General features: G+C 36.3%; 1 protein-coding gene across 1 annotated transcript in view; it reads left to right on the top strand.

Annotated features, from left to right (window-relative positions):
- The window catches only part of LOC150108087 (multiple PDZ domain protein-like), an 859,697-nt gene that overhangs the window by 827,510 nt on the left and 15,695 nt on the right, over window positions 1-16,492 (top strand). Inside the window, exon 32 of the mRNA XM_090415962.1 lies at window positions 26-135. Within this exon, the coding sequence (XP_090272088.1) occupies window positions 26-135 (110 nt within the window). The remainder of the gene's footprint in view (window positions 1-25; window positions 136-16,492) is intronic.

Raw genomic sequence — 16,492 nt, 5'->3', positions numbered from 1 at the left:
GCATTCCTTCTCCTTCCCATTTCAGGGAAGGAGGAAGAATGCTATTTGTATGCCATTTGGGGAAAATGCCTATATGTGCTTTTGCACAGCAATTAAACATTTCCATGTTCATAGCTGGAAATGTGCAAAAGAAATGTAAGTCCCCAGGTAATACTGAATTCAACCATATAGGCCTAAAACACTGACTGATGGAAGCCATTGCTCCTGGAGATGGTTGAGGTATTTCATCTCACCATCAGTACCCAGAATATATATTATTACATGACAAATATAATAACAATATCTTTGTTTCGAAATGTGGGCAGCTACAAGAAATCTCATACGACAAAGTGAGCTACAAACTATGAATCTCCATGTAAAAGCTGTAGCACAAGCCTTTGACAACAGCAACAACAACAAATACGCATTTTTGATTGGCATAGGCCATAACATCCACACAAATTTGACTAAGGAGCTGTGATTGGTCCTGTATGGTGACAAGTCATGATATGTTATATACTCTTCCATATGTTTCAGTATGGAGGATGCCTGCAGAATGCTTTTCATCTGTTGATTCAGTGAAATTTTGAGGCAATTGATGTAATGACTTGAGTGTTGCTTCTGATGATATGAATTAGATACACTGGTTGCAGTGCAATAAAGCTAGATCCAAAATTCTTGTTAATTGTACTGTACATGGGGAAATAGTAACATTGTAACTGTGGTCCTCACACCCTCCAACGGAAAAACACTCCACGTCACAAAACTGTGATTTAGAACAAATGATTTGAAGAAAATAGCATCAGACACCATAGTGATCAACACAGAACTATGATCTAATCTGAAGAATATCTTTGGGATGAACTGAATTTGCAGTTTGAGCATGACTTTCTTTATTTGGAGAACTTGCTAATGCTTTAGAAGTCAGTGCTACTAACTTTCTACCAAAAAAATTCTGTTCAATCTTCACAGTGCATCAAAGTGATGACTATTCTGATCAAAGATGGACAAGATGTTATTAATTTCTGTAATTAGAAATATGTTTTTGTATCTACATGTCTCATGACTTTTAGCAGGATAGTGTACTTAAATAAAAATTATATGCATATGAAACCTTTAAAAATTAATCCTTAGATAATTCAGTTTGTTTTCAAATCACCATCATTCTCACATACATTTACTATTGGATACATTTATATACATTAACTGTGCATCTCTATCATTCATGTGATGGAGGCATGTGCATTTTTCGAGAGTACTTTTTAACATGATTTTAATATAACTTGATTTATGACTTATTTAAGGTAATTTATTTCACTCCTTTTTGCTATCATCTTGGCTTCAAGTAGTTCTCAGTACATATCTGTAAAAAAGGAAAATAAAAATGATCATGAGAATTATAGAGGAATTTCTCTTCTGAGTGTTCCAAATAAGATGTAGGATGCTGGAGAAGAGACTAAGGAAAATTGTAGAATAGAAACTTGGAGAACAAGCTGTAGTGGTCAGAATAATCAGGGGTTTGTCAGGATCAGATTTTCACTTTTGAGCATATTTAATATGATTTTAATATAACTTAATTCATGACTTATTAAATAAGGTATGAAGACTTCAGCAGTAAGTGATCACTAATTTAAATTAATGTAAAATTTTGAAATTTAAACACTAATTCAACATTATCAGTTTCATAATTTCATACCCTTCCAATTCTTTATTAAATGTTTTCCATTACTCTTTGCATTTGTATTTTTTTAATGTTGTTGTTTTGTGTTCTTTATTGTTTGGTTCCTGCAATCTTTATAATGGAAGTCTTTTCTCCATTCTCTTGTTCTGTCATAGTGCCATATGAAAGATCTCCCCAGTGTCAATCATCTAACTTCATATCAGCAGTTTAAATGTCTGTCATATCACCTCACCTCTTTATCTTCTATTTACCAAATTTTCTGTCATCATGATAGGATACAGTCCTGTATCACTTGTTTTATGCCTCTGTACTTCTCCAAGATTATTCCACACAAATCTCAGTGACCAGATCTGAGCACAGTATTTCATATATCTGATCCAGGCTTTATATGGAATCACCACTTTTTTAAATTTTTTTATTTTATTTCTGCTAGTCATCATTCTTATCAGTATTGCAGCAATCCCCTGAATTGCCTTCATCACCTTTGCAATATATCCTCTAAACTTCAAATTTCTATTAATCATTACCCCAAGATCCCTTGATTCCTTCACTTCCTTTAGTATAATTTTGCATATAAAAGTATAAAGCTGTTCATCAGTAGACATCAAATGTCAACACCTTACATTTCATTGCATTAAACTGATATTAGCATTCATTTGCCCACCTCTCCAACTTATTCATATCATCCTGAATGAACATAACATTGGCACTATCACTAATAACTCTTTCAAGCTTCATATCTGCAAACAACTGAATATTATTATTATTATTATTTGTAGTATTAGACCTCCAGGGAGTCAAGGACTCATCAAAGAAGGCCATACATCACCCACACTATTGCACACCAGATGCACTCACTACTTCAACAGGTAAATTTGTTCTGCTCACTCATGGCTCTGTAAGACAAAAATCTAGCACTTACTCCTTTCTTAACTGCATGCAAGCTTAACTTCCATGAATTCCCCCCCCTTGTCCTCTTCCCATCGTCAATATAATGAACACTTTTATCAAATCTAGTATCCTATAATGCCCTCTCAAATGTTTATAGGCCTCTATCATATCACCCCCTCTTTCTTCTGTCTACCAGTGTCTGTAGCCCACATACTCTAAAACTATCCTTGTAATCTACATTCCATAATCTCAGTATAATCTTTGTAACTCTTCTTTACAGCCATTCCACAGCTTTTTTTTTTATCCCTTTGGAACCTAGGAGACCAAATCTGCATAAAGTAGTCTAGGTGTGGTTGTATCAAGGCCTTGTAAAGAGGCAAAATGACTTCCATATTCTTACATGTCAATGTTCGTTTCAAGAATGCAAGTTATTCTCTGAATTATATTTGAAATTTTTGTTATGTTACCTTTGATCTTCAACTTTCTATCCACCATAATTCCAAGATCTCTAGCCTCGTTAGTTACTCCAAGTAACTAATGAGATTATTGGTGTGATGCTATTGAATATTGCATAATGCCAAAGTGCATAACTTCGCACTTACTAACATTGAATGACAGTGATTATTAGTTGCCCAAATTTCACCTATTCAAATCATCCTGTATATCAGTAGCATTTCTGATTTCCTTGCCTATCATTCTAAATCTCTGTCCATCATCACTCCCAGATCTCTAATTTCTTCCACCTACAAAATTTCTCCATTAATTGCATACTCTGCATCCCATCCATGCCTACCAAATTTCAAGACCTTGCACTTGTAATATTAAACCAATAGCTCCACTCATTTGACTACTCACATGGTCTATTCAGATTCTGCTGTTTTTGTCACATCTACTCTACTTCCAAACTTCTTCCCATCTTTGCATGATCAGCAAACAGCTGCCCATCTCCAGTTAAACCAGTCTCAATATCATTAACATACAAGTTAAATAATAGAGTCCCAAAACAGATCCCAGTGGCACTCCATTAGTGACCTTCCTCTTTCAGTATACCACTCCTCAATTGATATCAAAATTAATTATATTAATTTTATTTATATTAATATTAATATTAATTAATAATATTAATTATTAATATTAATATAATTTTATTAATATTAATATTAATTATATTAATTATACATATCCATACTTGAAGTAGAAAAAGCCATCAAAGGCTTAAAATGTGGAAAGGCAGCAGGAGTAGATGATATTCGACCAGAAATGCTGAAGTATGGTGGTATAAGAGTCTTACAGTGGCTGCACTGCATAGTTCAGAAAGCCTGGACAGAGGGACGAATTCCCGATGATTGGAGTAGAGCTCTCATAGTACCCATATATAAAAAGGGAAATAAAACTGAATGTGAGAATTACAGAGGTATTTCCCTACTGAGTGTTCCTGGCAAGATCTATGCAAGTATACTTGAGAAACGGTTGAGAAGAATTGTGGAAGAAAAGCTTGGTGAAGAACAAGCTGGATTCAGGCCAAATAGAGGCTATCAGGATCAGATCTTCACTTTACGACAAATAGTCGAGAAAGCATGGGAATATAACAAAGATCTGTATTTAACTTTTGTCGATTTGGAAAAGGCATATGACAAGGTGCCAAGAGAGAAGCTATTCAATACGCTGCAGTTATATGGTGTCAATGGGGCATTATATCAAGCAATACTTAGTCTTTATTTGAGTTGTGAGTCAGCAGTTAGAATTGAAGGAAGTACAGGAAGATGGTTTAATGTTAAATCTGGTGTGAGACAAGGATGTACATTATCCCCTCTGTTAATCATTATCTATATGGATCACATTATGAAGGAATGTGGTATTAAACCTGATATCAAAATTGGAGATGTTAATGTCAGCTCTTTGCTTTATGCGGATGATGTTATACTTCTAAATAAATCCGCTACAAGTCTGCAAGATTCTCTGACTAAATTGAATAGCTGTTGTAATAGATATGGTATGAAGGTCAGCAATAAAAAGACAAAGACAATGAAAATAGGCAGAATCATTGAAAATGTCAACTGTGTTGTGAATGGAGAACCTGTGGAACAAGTAAAACATTTCAGCTACTTAGGCACAATTTTTACTGAAGATGGTAAATTAAATATAGAAATAGACAACAGAATCAGCAAAGCTGGTATCGTGGGAAGTCAATTGAAGAAATTCATATGGAATAAGAAAGAAATTAGTCGGAACACTAAATTAGCTGTATACAAGACTGTGTTCAAACCAATTTTAACTTATGGATCTGAGAGCTGGGTCAGAAGTAAAACACTTGACCAAAGACTAGAGACCGCAGATATGAGTGTCCTGAGAAAGATTAGAGGCGTGAACAGATGGCATCAATGGCAGTATCATATTAAAAATGAGGATATTAGGAAAGAACTTGACATTGTCAGCATCCAGGAATGCGTTAGCAGAGCTAATCTCAGATGGTATGGTCACTTAAATAGAATGGGAGAGGAAAGATTAGTAAAACAAGTGTTCTCTGCCAGGTTGGCAGGAAAACGACCCAGAGGAAGACCAAGATATAGGTGGATTGATACGGTACAAAGTGCCTTAGACGATAGAAATATAAGATCTGATAATGTTGGAGTCTTGACAAGTAACAGACTGATTTGGAGGAAAATTGTAGATAGGAAGTTAGTAATGATGTAATTTTTTCATGTAGTACTGTCATATCCTGTACACCCCTTGAGGGTACATGGCAGGAATTTGATGATGATGAGATGATGATGATGATCTCAGCTCTTGAAATCGGAAGGCATCATCTGCATATGCCTAATAATTATTATTTTTATTATTATTATCTGAGACCTCCAGGGAGTCAAGGATTCATCAAGGGAAGCTATAAATCACCCAAAACAACTGTCATATCTTCCCTTAAATTCATTCACACTAGATGCACTCACTACCCCTAAAGGTAAACTATTCCACTCACTCACTGCTCTGTGAGAGAAAAACCTAGCTCTTACCCCTTTCTTGACTGTGAACAAACTTAACTTCCATGGATGTCCCCATGTTCTCTTTCCATCTTCCATATAACAAAATATTTCATCAGACAATATCTTATAGCGCCCATTTAAAAGTTTATAGACCTCTATTATATCACCCCTCTTTCTGCTGTTAACCAATCTGTTCTCATAATCTAAATCCCATAATCCAGATATAATCATTATAACTCTTCTTTGCACCCTTTCCACAGCTTTTTTATTCTCTTGGAATCTGAGAGACCAAATATGCAAACAATAATCCAGGTGTGGTCTTATCAAAGCCTTATAAAGAGCAAAACGACTTCCTTATCCTTAGACGTCAAGGTTTGCTTCAACATTGCAATTATCCTGTGAGTTGTATTTTTAACTTTTGGTATGTGACCTTTGAACTTCAAATTCCTATCTACAAATATTCCAAGATCCCTCGCCTCATTAGTTTCTTGTAGCATAACCCCACTAATATAATATGCCGCTGGAAATCTCATTATGCCAAAGTGCATAAACGTTACACTTACTAACATTAAACTGATAGCCATTTTTGTTTGCCCAAATTTCCAGTCTATCAAATCATTTTGTAATTGCTGAATATCATTAACATCCCTGATTGCCCTGCCTATCTTTGCATCATCGGCAAACGATTGCACATCTGATGTTAGACTCTGTCTGATGTCATTAATATATAGATTGAACAATAATGGTCCAAGGACTGAACTCTGAGGTACACCAATGATCACTTTAAATTTGGCACATTCACACCCACTCTATACCACTTTCTGATATCTGTCTGTCAACCAAACTCTATGGTGACTCCACTCAATGACAGGCAAAAACTCTCCACCAGGTAGATTTCCTCTACTCCCAAGGAAGCAAGTTGCCATCAGTGGGAGCCAGACCCAGAATCATCAGGGTGAGTTATATCCAGGAAGATAATGAAGTTAAATGAACTCATTTTTTTTTCATATACAAGTATTAAAATGGACATCATAATTAAAATACTCTGGAGCACAGTTAGTTGCAGAAAGTTTTTTTTTTTCCTACAAAAATTATAATAAACAAGAAACAATAAAAGAAGCCTGAATGGCAAAGAAATGGAGCTAGCTGAGGAATTAGATAAGTACCGGATCGACATAATAGGGGTGACTGAAACAAAAAAGACCAAAACTGGTGAGATCTTTCTGAGCAATAAATACAAAATGTTATATTCAGGCAATAACAATCAAGGAAAAGAAGGAGTAGCCATAGTATTCAACACAAAATACGAGGCTAATCTTCTTGAATGGCAGTCAGTCTCAAGTAGAGTAATGTGGGCAAATATGAGAATGGGGAACTGGACAATGAGACTTATTTGTGCCTATGGTCCCACAGAAGGTTCTACTAAGGTAGAAGTGGAGGAATTTTTTGAGGCTTTAGAAAAAGCAACTGACACAATGAAAAAGGAAAAGTTGGTCCTTGTAGGGGATCTAAATAGCAGAGTAGGAAATGATTGTGAGACATACAAAAATATTTTGGGAAAATTTGGAGAAAAGAGCAAAGCTAATAATAATGGCAATTACCTGTTGGATTTCTGCTCAGGACATGGACTGGTTATTACTAACACCATGTTCCAAAATAAAAATGTGCACATATTCACATGGAGAGAAGAGGCAAGGAATAAGAAAAGTCTCATTGACTATGTTATTGTTGATAGTGATGTTTTCTCCCTGGTGCAGGACACCAGAGTGTACAGAGGATTTGAAATTGGAAGTGATCACTATTTAGTCTTGAGCAGGATATAATTGAATTTCATATCAAAAAGAACAACATATAAGAAAGTTTTAAAGCGAATAAAAGTTGAGCAGCTCTCAGATGTGAACTGTAGACTAAAATACACAAAAATTATTGAAAAAAAAATGAAAGAGTTGGAGAACAGGAATCAAACCTTGGAGATTCAGTGGCAAACTCTGAAGGAAACATTGATTGATTCTGCCAGAGAGGCATGTGGTGAGGTTGTGTGCAAGGATAAAAAAAATCAGAACTCCCTGGTGGACACAGGAAGTTAAAGAGGCAGTGAAGGAAAAGAAGAAAGCATATCAAAAGTTCCTGGCAAATAAGTCAGCTTGTACTCTTAGAGAATACAGAGACAAATGCAAGAATGCTAAACACTGTGTAAAACTAGCTAAACAAATCAAAAGTCATGGGAGGACTTTGGCAAGAATATAGAAAATAAATATCAAGAAGGTGGCAAAATATTCTGGAGGTTGTTGAAGAAGCTTAGAAATGGAGGAAAGAGTGCTGTAAAAGGAGTTAGAGATGATAAAGGTGACATGAAAACGGGAGAAAAAGATATCCTTGAAGTATGGAGTAATTACTTTGAAAAACTGCTAAATGAAACAAGCAATGATGACAGTGCAGTGGTAAAAAACACTGACTAGGCATGCAGTCAGGAATACATATCCATACTTGAAGTAGAAAAAGCCATCAAAGGCTTGAAATGTGGAAAGGCAGCAGGAGTAGATGATATTCAACCAGAAATGCTGAAGTATGGTAGTATAAGAGCCTTACAGTGGCTACACTGCATAGTTCAGAAAGCCTGGACAGAGGGACGAATTCCCGATGATTGGAGTAGAGCTCTCATAGTACCCATATATAAAAAGGGAAATAAAACTGAATGTGAGGTATTTCCCTACTGAGTGTTCCTGGCAAGATCTATGCAAGTATACTTGAGAAACGGTTGAGAAGAATTGTGGAAGAAAAGCTTGGTGAAGAACAAGCTGGATTCAGGCCAAATAGAAGCTGTCAGGATCAGATCTTCACTTTACGACAAATAGTCAAGAAAGTATGGGAATATAACAAAGATCTGTATTTAAGTTTTGTCGATTTGGAAAAGGCATATGACAAGGTGCCAAGAGAGAAGCTATTCAATACGCTGCAGTTATATGGTGTCAATGGGGCATTATATCAAGCAATACGTAGTCTTTATTTGAATTGCAAGTCAGCAGTTAGAATTGAAGGAAGTACAGGAAGGTGGTTTAATGTTAAATCTGGTGTGAGACAAGGATGTACATTATCCCCTCTGTTATTCATTATCTATATGGATCACATTATGAAGGAAAGTGGTATTAAACACGATATCAAAATTGGAGATGTTAATGTCAGCTCTTTGCTTTATGCGGATGATGTTATACTTGTAAATAAATCCGCTACAAGTCTGCAAGATTCTCTGACTAAATTGAATAGCTGTTGTAATAGATATGAATGAAGGTTAGCAATACAAAGACAAAGACAATGAAAATAGGCAGAATCATTGAAAATGTCAACTGTGTTGTGAATGGAGAACTTGTGTGAACAAGTGAAACATTTCAGCTACTTAGGCACGATTTTTACTGAAGATGGTAAATTAAATATAGAAATAGACAACAGAATCAGCAAAGCTGGTATGGTAGTGTCGTGACGTTGTTCTCTTGATGTTCGAATCCGCCATCTTGTTAAAAGTCACTTTCATAAAATAAAAGAAAACTAATTGTAAATTGATCACTAATCGAAGGGTAGAGAAATTTCTATTATACTGCACCACTCTATCCTTAGATAAGTCTATATAAAATAGTAGGATCAATTCAAAGTTAGTTAGCAGTCTTCTCATTCATTCAGGCCGAAGTATTTATTTTCTCTCTTTGAGATTCCCGCTAGATTCGAATTTTTGTGAACGGTGCAGTAAAAAGAATTTCAGGCAAATACAACAGTTAGGTTAACAAATAAAGCATTTAATATAGGTCATATAACACTTACATAAATTTTACTTCTAATTTTAAACAATAGAAATGAGTCAAACATTAAGTCAAGTCAATTACATTAGCACAATCTTCCAAGTCTGCACATACACCTTCTTAACTTCTGGGTGATAAAGTCTTTACACTTAAATGAATATAACTGAACATCCAATCTAATTAGTTTTCACACATTTTTCAGTCATGCTATAAGTTCAAAATATTACAGGATCTAATAGCTGAAAATATCTTTCAAACAATTCTTATCTCCAACTCTCAATCACGAAGGGTTTCCAGAGTTAAAGTTAATAATACACTATAATAGACCTTACCGGAAATGGTTCCTAGAACATCTATTAAGTTGTGAGCAAACTTCTGGAATTTACTTATCACACTTAAAGAATAAAAACACATCTATGAAACTTATCCGCAGTTATACTTAAAGCACTATCAATTACGCTTCAGAATTCTTGACATCAATTACAGGGCACTTCAACCATCCTTATTACCACTCATAAATTAATTAAAACACTGTGAGGTTCTCTTTAGGGCAAATCGGAAATAAGCTGCAATACTAGACCAGCTGGGTTTATTCAGAATTCTTCCTTGAACGTTCAGTTTTTTATTTTATCCGTTTGTAGCTTTAATTTCCCTTCTATTATTACTGCTGATTTCACTTTCAGCTATCTATAAAATTCGTTACGTTCTTGCTCACTTGTAAAAATTATCCACTTAACTCCTACCCTTAAGAACCTTTTATTTACTTCTACTTCTTTATTTTATCACCCTGCTTCCTCTCACTTCCAAGTTTCCGTCCCCACTCCTTACTTTTTATATTTATTCTCTCTTTAGCCCACGCTCTGTTCCACTCGCGCTCGTTTATTTCACGCGTCTCCATGACAACAGACAAACATAAACATTCTCGCCAATGTTAGATAAGGCTATACTACTACAATGAGTCATTACATACCATTAAGCTTTATACACAAATAGGAATAATTAGAATATTTGCTTTTCAATAAATGCGTAGTTAATATTGCAAATATAAGTTTTTATAATATTGACATAATAATAAGTAGAATAGCTTAATAACATTTAATACAGAATCTTATTACCAATAACACATTTCTTTGATTAAATAATTAAATATTTGATATAATTAAGGTAGTTATATGATATCAAATTATAATTTACATTAAATAATATTTACAAACGCAGCCTTTGTGATGGAAAATCATGTTGGATTCTGAATCAAATAACATTTATTCTATTTTCTACATAATTAGAATCCAACAGTAGGAAGTCAATTGAGTAAATTCATATGGAATAAGAGAGAAATTAGTCAGAACACTAAATTGGCTGTATACAAGACTGTGTTCAAACCAGTTTTAACTTATGTATCTGAGAGCTGGGTAAGAAGTAAAACATTTGACGAAAGACTAGAGACCGCAGATATGAGAGTCCTGAGAAAGATTATAGGCATGAACAGATGGCATCAATGGCAATATCATATTAAAAACGAGGATATTAGGAAAGAACTTGACATTGTCAACATCCAGGAATGTGTTAACAGAGCTAATCTCAGGTGGTATGGTCACTTAAACAGAATGGGCGAAGAAAGATTAGCAAAACAAGTGTTCTCTGCCAGGTTGACAGAAAAAACGACCCAGCGGAAGACCAAGATATAAGTGGATTGATACGGTACAAAGTGCCTTAGACAATAGAAATATAAGATCTGATAATGTTGGAGCCTTGACAAGTAACAGACCAGACTGATTTGGAGGAAAATTGTAGATAGGAAGTTAGTAATGATGTAATTTTTTTCATGTAGTACTATCATATCCTGTATTCCCCTTGAGGGTATATGGCAGGAATTTGATGATGATGAAAATTCTTCCATCCATAGAACTGCCCCAAGATGATTACTAAGATTATTATAGTCACCTGACTTAAAATTCTAGATACATACATTCCTTTCTTCTCCTTGATACTTCTGCAAGGCTCTTCATCTTCCAAATCAAGACTACATATTAACTTCCACCATTGGGACAAACATTCATTTACAATCAGATCCTCGGATGCAAAACTATTCATCCTCATGTGTTACATCTTATGTTTTATGAGACATTTGTACTTGAACAATTCCAGAGATTTCATTCTCTTACTACTGTATGCCATTTTCTCTGTCCAATGTTTACTACTATAGCTAAAATCTGCCATAATGATCACTCGATTTTCATCTGCCTAACCTAACCTAACCTTATCTATATAAAAATTTCTACTTGTCACCTTCTGTGTTCCCTTCCCTATAGAGCATTCCACTAAATATCTTTATTATATAGTGAAACCTGTGGGGTATCCATAACTATAGAATAACACATATGCCACAGTAAATGATTTTTTCTTATGTAAATATTTCATTTTATGTATCATAAGACATCATCAGTACAACTGTCAAACAATAAAAGGAGTTGAATTCAAAAAACAGTAGGTGTACATGCTTAAATTGGAATCGTTCTATATATATATATATAGTCGCACGTTCCTGGATTAAAACTATTGGGCTGAAATTAAAATTAATTAAATTAAGTTAAAATGTAGCAGATAATTATTTAATACAATTGAGGATAACAATTTCCCAAACTTTTGGAATAGTGAGACAGTCGTTCTGATTAAGATCAGGTCTATGCAGGAAGGCTTCAGCACTTTCTTTATATAAACGTTCATGTTTATATATGGATCTATGTAGTAGCTTAGCATTTTTCCATTGGATCCTGTGGTTAGAGTTTTTGATTCCATGCTGTGCAAGGCAGATTTGTGAGATTTGATAAGGCAAATATGGTCTTGTTGTTCAGAGATACGTTTATGTATAGATCTTCCTGTTTGTCCAAAGTAAGACAAGTTACACACAAACATGGTACTTCATATTCACTGGATAGCATCATTGGTGAGAATTTGTCTTTTGGAGAAGGTAGCGAGCTGTGAATTTGGTTGATGGGTTTATAAGTAGCGAGTTATTATTATTTTTTTTTAATAATTTTTGCCGAATGTTCAGAAATTTTTGCCTTTAATATATGGTATAGGAGTCCTGTGGGCTGCTTCTTGTCTGGATTGATTTGTAAGAGAGTGGTTAATTATTTTTGAGTTGTTATTGGATTATGTCCATTTATAAGGCTGTTTCTTTGATAATTTCCCATTCTTGTTTTAGAGATTCTTCAGAAGAACAAATCTTGTGTTCTCTGGATACTAAAGATTTTATGATGCCATATTTTTGAGATGGATGGTGAGCTGATGTATTATGGATATAATGACCTGAAAAAGTTAGTTTGCTGTAGACAGAAATGGAAATGGATCCATCTTGTTTACAGTGGATGTGTACATCAAGAAACGAAATACCTTTTGATGATTCTTTTTCTAGTGTGAACTTGATACGAGGAAACGGGATGTTGATTTTTTGTAAAAATGAATAGAATTCAGGTTCTGTGCGACTCTAAACTGCAAAGACACCATCGATGTAGTGTAGCCAAATTATTGGTTTTGGGTCAAGAGCAAAAATTTTATCTTCTAAGTGTTCAAGAAAAAAGTTGGCTTAGTTAGGTGATAAGTGTGAACCCATTGCTGTTCCTTCCTCTTGTTTATATATTTTATCTTTAAAATTTGCAATCACATCAGGTTACTTCACATGGAAAGATAAAATATATAAACAAGAGGAAGGAAGGTGTCACCATTTCAGGGCACGATCTCATGGACAGATGAAATGGACTTCCTGCGCTTAATAAAAGTGACTTGCAATACAATATTGCAAGATCACCTTGGAGGAGGAGTGGTGGGGGGGGGGGTGATTGAGACATATCAGCTGGTCAAAGTCTGTTATCAGGTTGACATGGAAGAGATTTTTCATAGAATGGGAGATGGGGGTAGAAAAAGAGGCCATTCCTGGAAACTGTATAAGGAAGGTATGAACAGAGGAGTGAGGAGTAGGGTCATTCTGAAAATGTAAAGATAAGGATGTTATTTTGCCTCTTTTTGTGCACAGGTCTGGTCTCCTGGTTTCTGTTTTGATTCTGATATATTGGAGAGAGAGAAAGAGTACAAAGGAGAGTGTTAAAAATGATATCAGGATTGTGGAATACTGATTATGAAGACAAATTGAGAATTTGTAGACTGCAGACATTCGCAAACAGGGGAAAGAGGGGAGATATGATTGAGACTTACAAACTTCTGGAAGGATCATACAAGATTTCAATTGGTGGAATTTTTCAATTTATGGAGGGTGGGGAAAGAACAAGAGAGCATCCTTGGTGGTGGGGGGGGGGGGGGGTGGGGGGGGGGGGGGGTGGGGGGGGGGGGGGGTGGGGGGGGGGGGGGGTGGGGGGGGGGGGGGGTGGGGGGGGGGGGGGGTGGGGGGGGGGGGGGGTGGGGGGGGGGGGGGGTGGGGGGGGGGGGGGGTGGGGGGGGGGGGGGGTGGGGGGGGGGGGGGGTGGGGGGGGGGGGGGGTGGGGGGGGGGGGGGGTGGGGGGGGGGGGGGGTGGGGGGGGGGGGGGGTGGGGGGGGGGGGGGGTGGGGGGGGGGGGGGGTGGGGGGGGGGGGGGGTGGGGGGGGGGGGGGGTGGGGGGGGGGGGGGGTGGGGGGGGGGGGGGGTGGGGGGGGGGGGGGGTGGGGGGGGGGGGGGGTGGGGGGGGGGGGGGGTGGGGGGGGGGGGGGGTGGGGGGGGGGGGGGGTGGGGGGGGGGGGGGGTGGGGGGGGGGGGGGGTGGGGGGGGGGGGGGGTGGGGGGGGGGGGGGGTGGGGGGGGGGGGGGGTGTACTAACTTCCTATCTACAATTTTCCTCCAAATCAGTCTGTTACTTGTCAAGACTCCAACATTATCAGATCTTATATTTCTATCGTCTAAGGCACTTTGTACCGTATCAATCCACCTATATCTTGGTCTTCCTCTGGGTCGTTTTCCTGCCAACCTGGCAGAGAACACTTGTTTTGCTAATCTTTCCTCTCCCAATTCTATTTAAGTGACCATACTATCTGAGATTAGCTCTGCTAACGCATTCCTGGATGCTGACAATGTCAAGTTCTTTCCTAATATCCTCACTTTTAATATGATATTGCCATTGATTCCATCTGTTCACGCCTCTAATCTTTCTCAGGACTCTCATATCTGCGGTCTCTAGTCTTTGGTCAAGTGTTTTACTTCTGACCCAGCTCTCAGATCCATAAGTTAAAATTGGTTTGAACACAGTCTTGTATACAGCTAATTTAGTGTTCCGACTAATTTCTTTCTTATTCCATATGAATTTATTCAATTGACTTCCCACGATACCAGCTTTGCTGATTCTGTTGTCTATTTCTATATTTAGTTTACCATCTTCAGTAAAAATTATGCCTAAGTAGCTGAAATGTTTTACTTGTTCCACAGGTTCTCCATTCACAACACAGTTGACATTTTCAATGATTCTGCCTATTTTCATTCTCTTTGTCTTTTTATTGCTGACCTTCATACCATATCTATTACAACAGCTATTCAATTTATTCAGAGAATCTTGCAGACTTGTAGCGGATTTATTTAGAAGTATAACATCATCCGCATAAAGCAAAGAGCTGACATTAACATCTCCAATTTTGATATCAGGTTTAATACCACATTCCTTCATAATGTGATCCATATAGATAATGAATAACAGAGGGGATAATGTACATCCTTGTCTCACACCAGATTTAACATTAAACCATCTTCCTGTACTTCCTTCAATTCTAACTGCTGACTCAAATAAAGACTAAGTATTGCTTGATATAATGCCCCATTGACACCATATAACTGTAGCGTATTGAATAGCTTCTCTCTTGGCACCTTGTCATATGCCTTTTCCAAATCGACAAAACTTAAATACAGATCTTTGTTATATTCCCATGCTTTCTCGACTATTTGTCGTAAAGTGAAGATCTGATCCTGACAGCCTCTATTTGGCCTGAATACAGCTTGTTCTTCACCAAGCTTTTCTTCCACAATTCTTCTCAACCGTTTCTCAAGTATACTTGCATAGATCTTGCCAGGAACACTCAGTAGGGAAATACCTCTGTAATTCTCACATTCAGTTTTATTTCCCTTTTTATATATGGGTACTATGAGAGCTCTACTCCAATCATCGGGAATTCGTCCCTCTGTCCAGGCTCTCTGAACTATGCAGTGCAGCCACTGTAAGACTCTTATACCACCATACTTCAGAAATGCTGAAGTATGGTGGTATAAGTATTTCTGAAGTATGGTGGTTAAAACTTTGAAATTTTAATAAAAAAAATTTCAAGCATATTTATGTAATTTAATTTATTTTCTGTTATTCTGTAAAGATGTCATTTTTTGAATACTTATATTAAATGTTCTAATTATTTCTGAATTCTTTTCTTATTTTCTCATCTAATTTGAGTTTCTTTTTTTTCTAAAAGATAGTTCCACTTATAAAAAAAAATTATTAAAAAATTTTTACAAGTTGCTATGAATTTAGTAACTTGTAAAATGCAAGAATTTTTTAAACTTTAGTTCAAATAAATTTAACTTTAATTAAAATTCATTTTAATTTTGTTAGCGATTCGGGTCGGTGAGAAGGCTATAATCCCTGTATCGTTATATTCAATGATTAAAGTGAAGTGACTTTATCAAAATTTGCTTTAACTTTTGAGAATTTTTTGAATATTCTGGTTTTTAACGATTATCCTGCCTAGCCAAACCTGGTTCGTTACATTTAGCAAACCAACGTGTGGCTGTTCCGTCAAAATTTATTTAAGAAATTGCAAATAATTAAAATTTTTATTATCGTAAAAGAACCACACTCTCCTGGATCATTACAGGGGTGCTTAGATGGCGCCAAAGACCCTAGCGCCAGCTCTGTATACAAGTATAGCACAAGATGAACATTTTGAAAAGAAACTTTCGTGATTGTCTTATACACTCAGTCACTTTTTATGTCTGAATGTTTAAAAAAATAAAGAAAATGTATATGACAATTTTTAGTAAAATGAAAATTACCAAAATTTTACATAGTAAATATAAAATATATTTTATGTAGCAAATGTAACAATTAATGAAGTAAGAAAATATAAATTTCATTTAATAACTAAGGTAAAATGCATAAAAAAATTTACTGAATGTTATAGATTTCTAAATGCATCACATCTATA

The sequence above is a fragment of the Typopeltis vanoorti genome, chromosome 3 (assembly GCF_054136105.1).
Source record: "Typopeltis vanoorti isolate ZY-2024b chromosome 3, IOZ_Tvanoo_1.0, whole genome shotgun sequence".
NCBI lineage: Eukaryota > Metazoa > Arthropoda > Arachnida > Uropygi > Thelyphonidae > Typopeltis > Typopeltis vanoorti.
The sequence above is the reverse complement of the archived record's forward strand: the minus strand, read 5'-3'. Positions and strand labels throughout refer to the sequence as shown.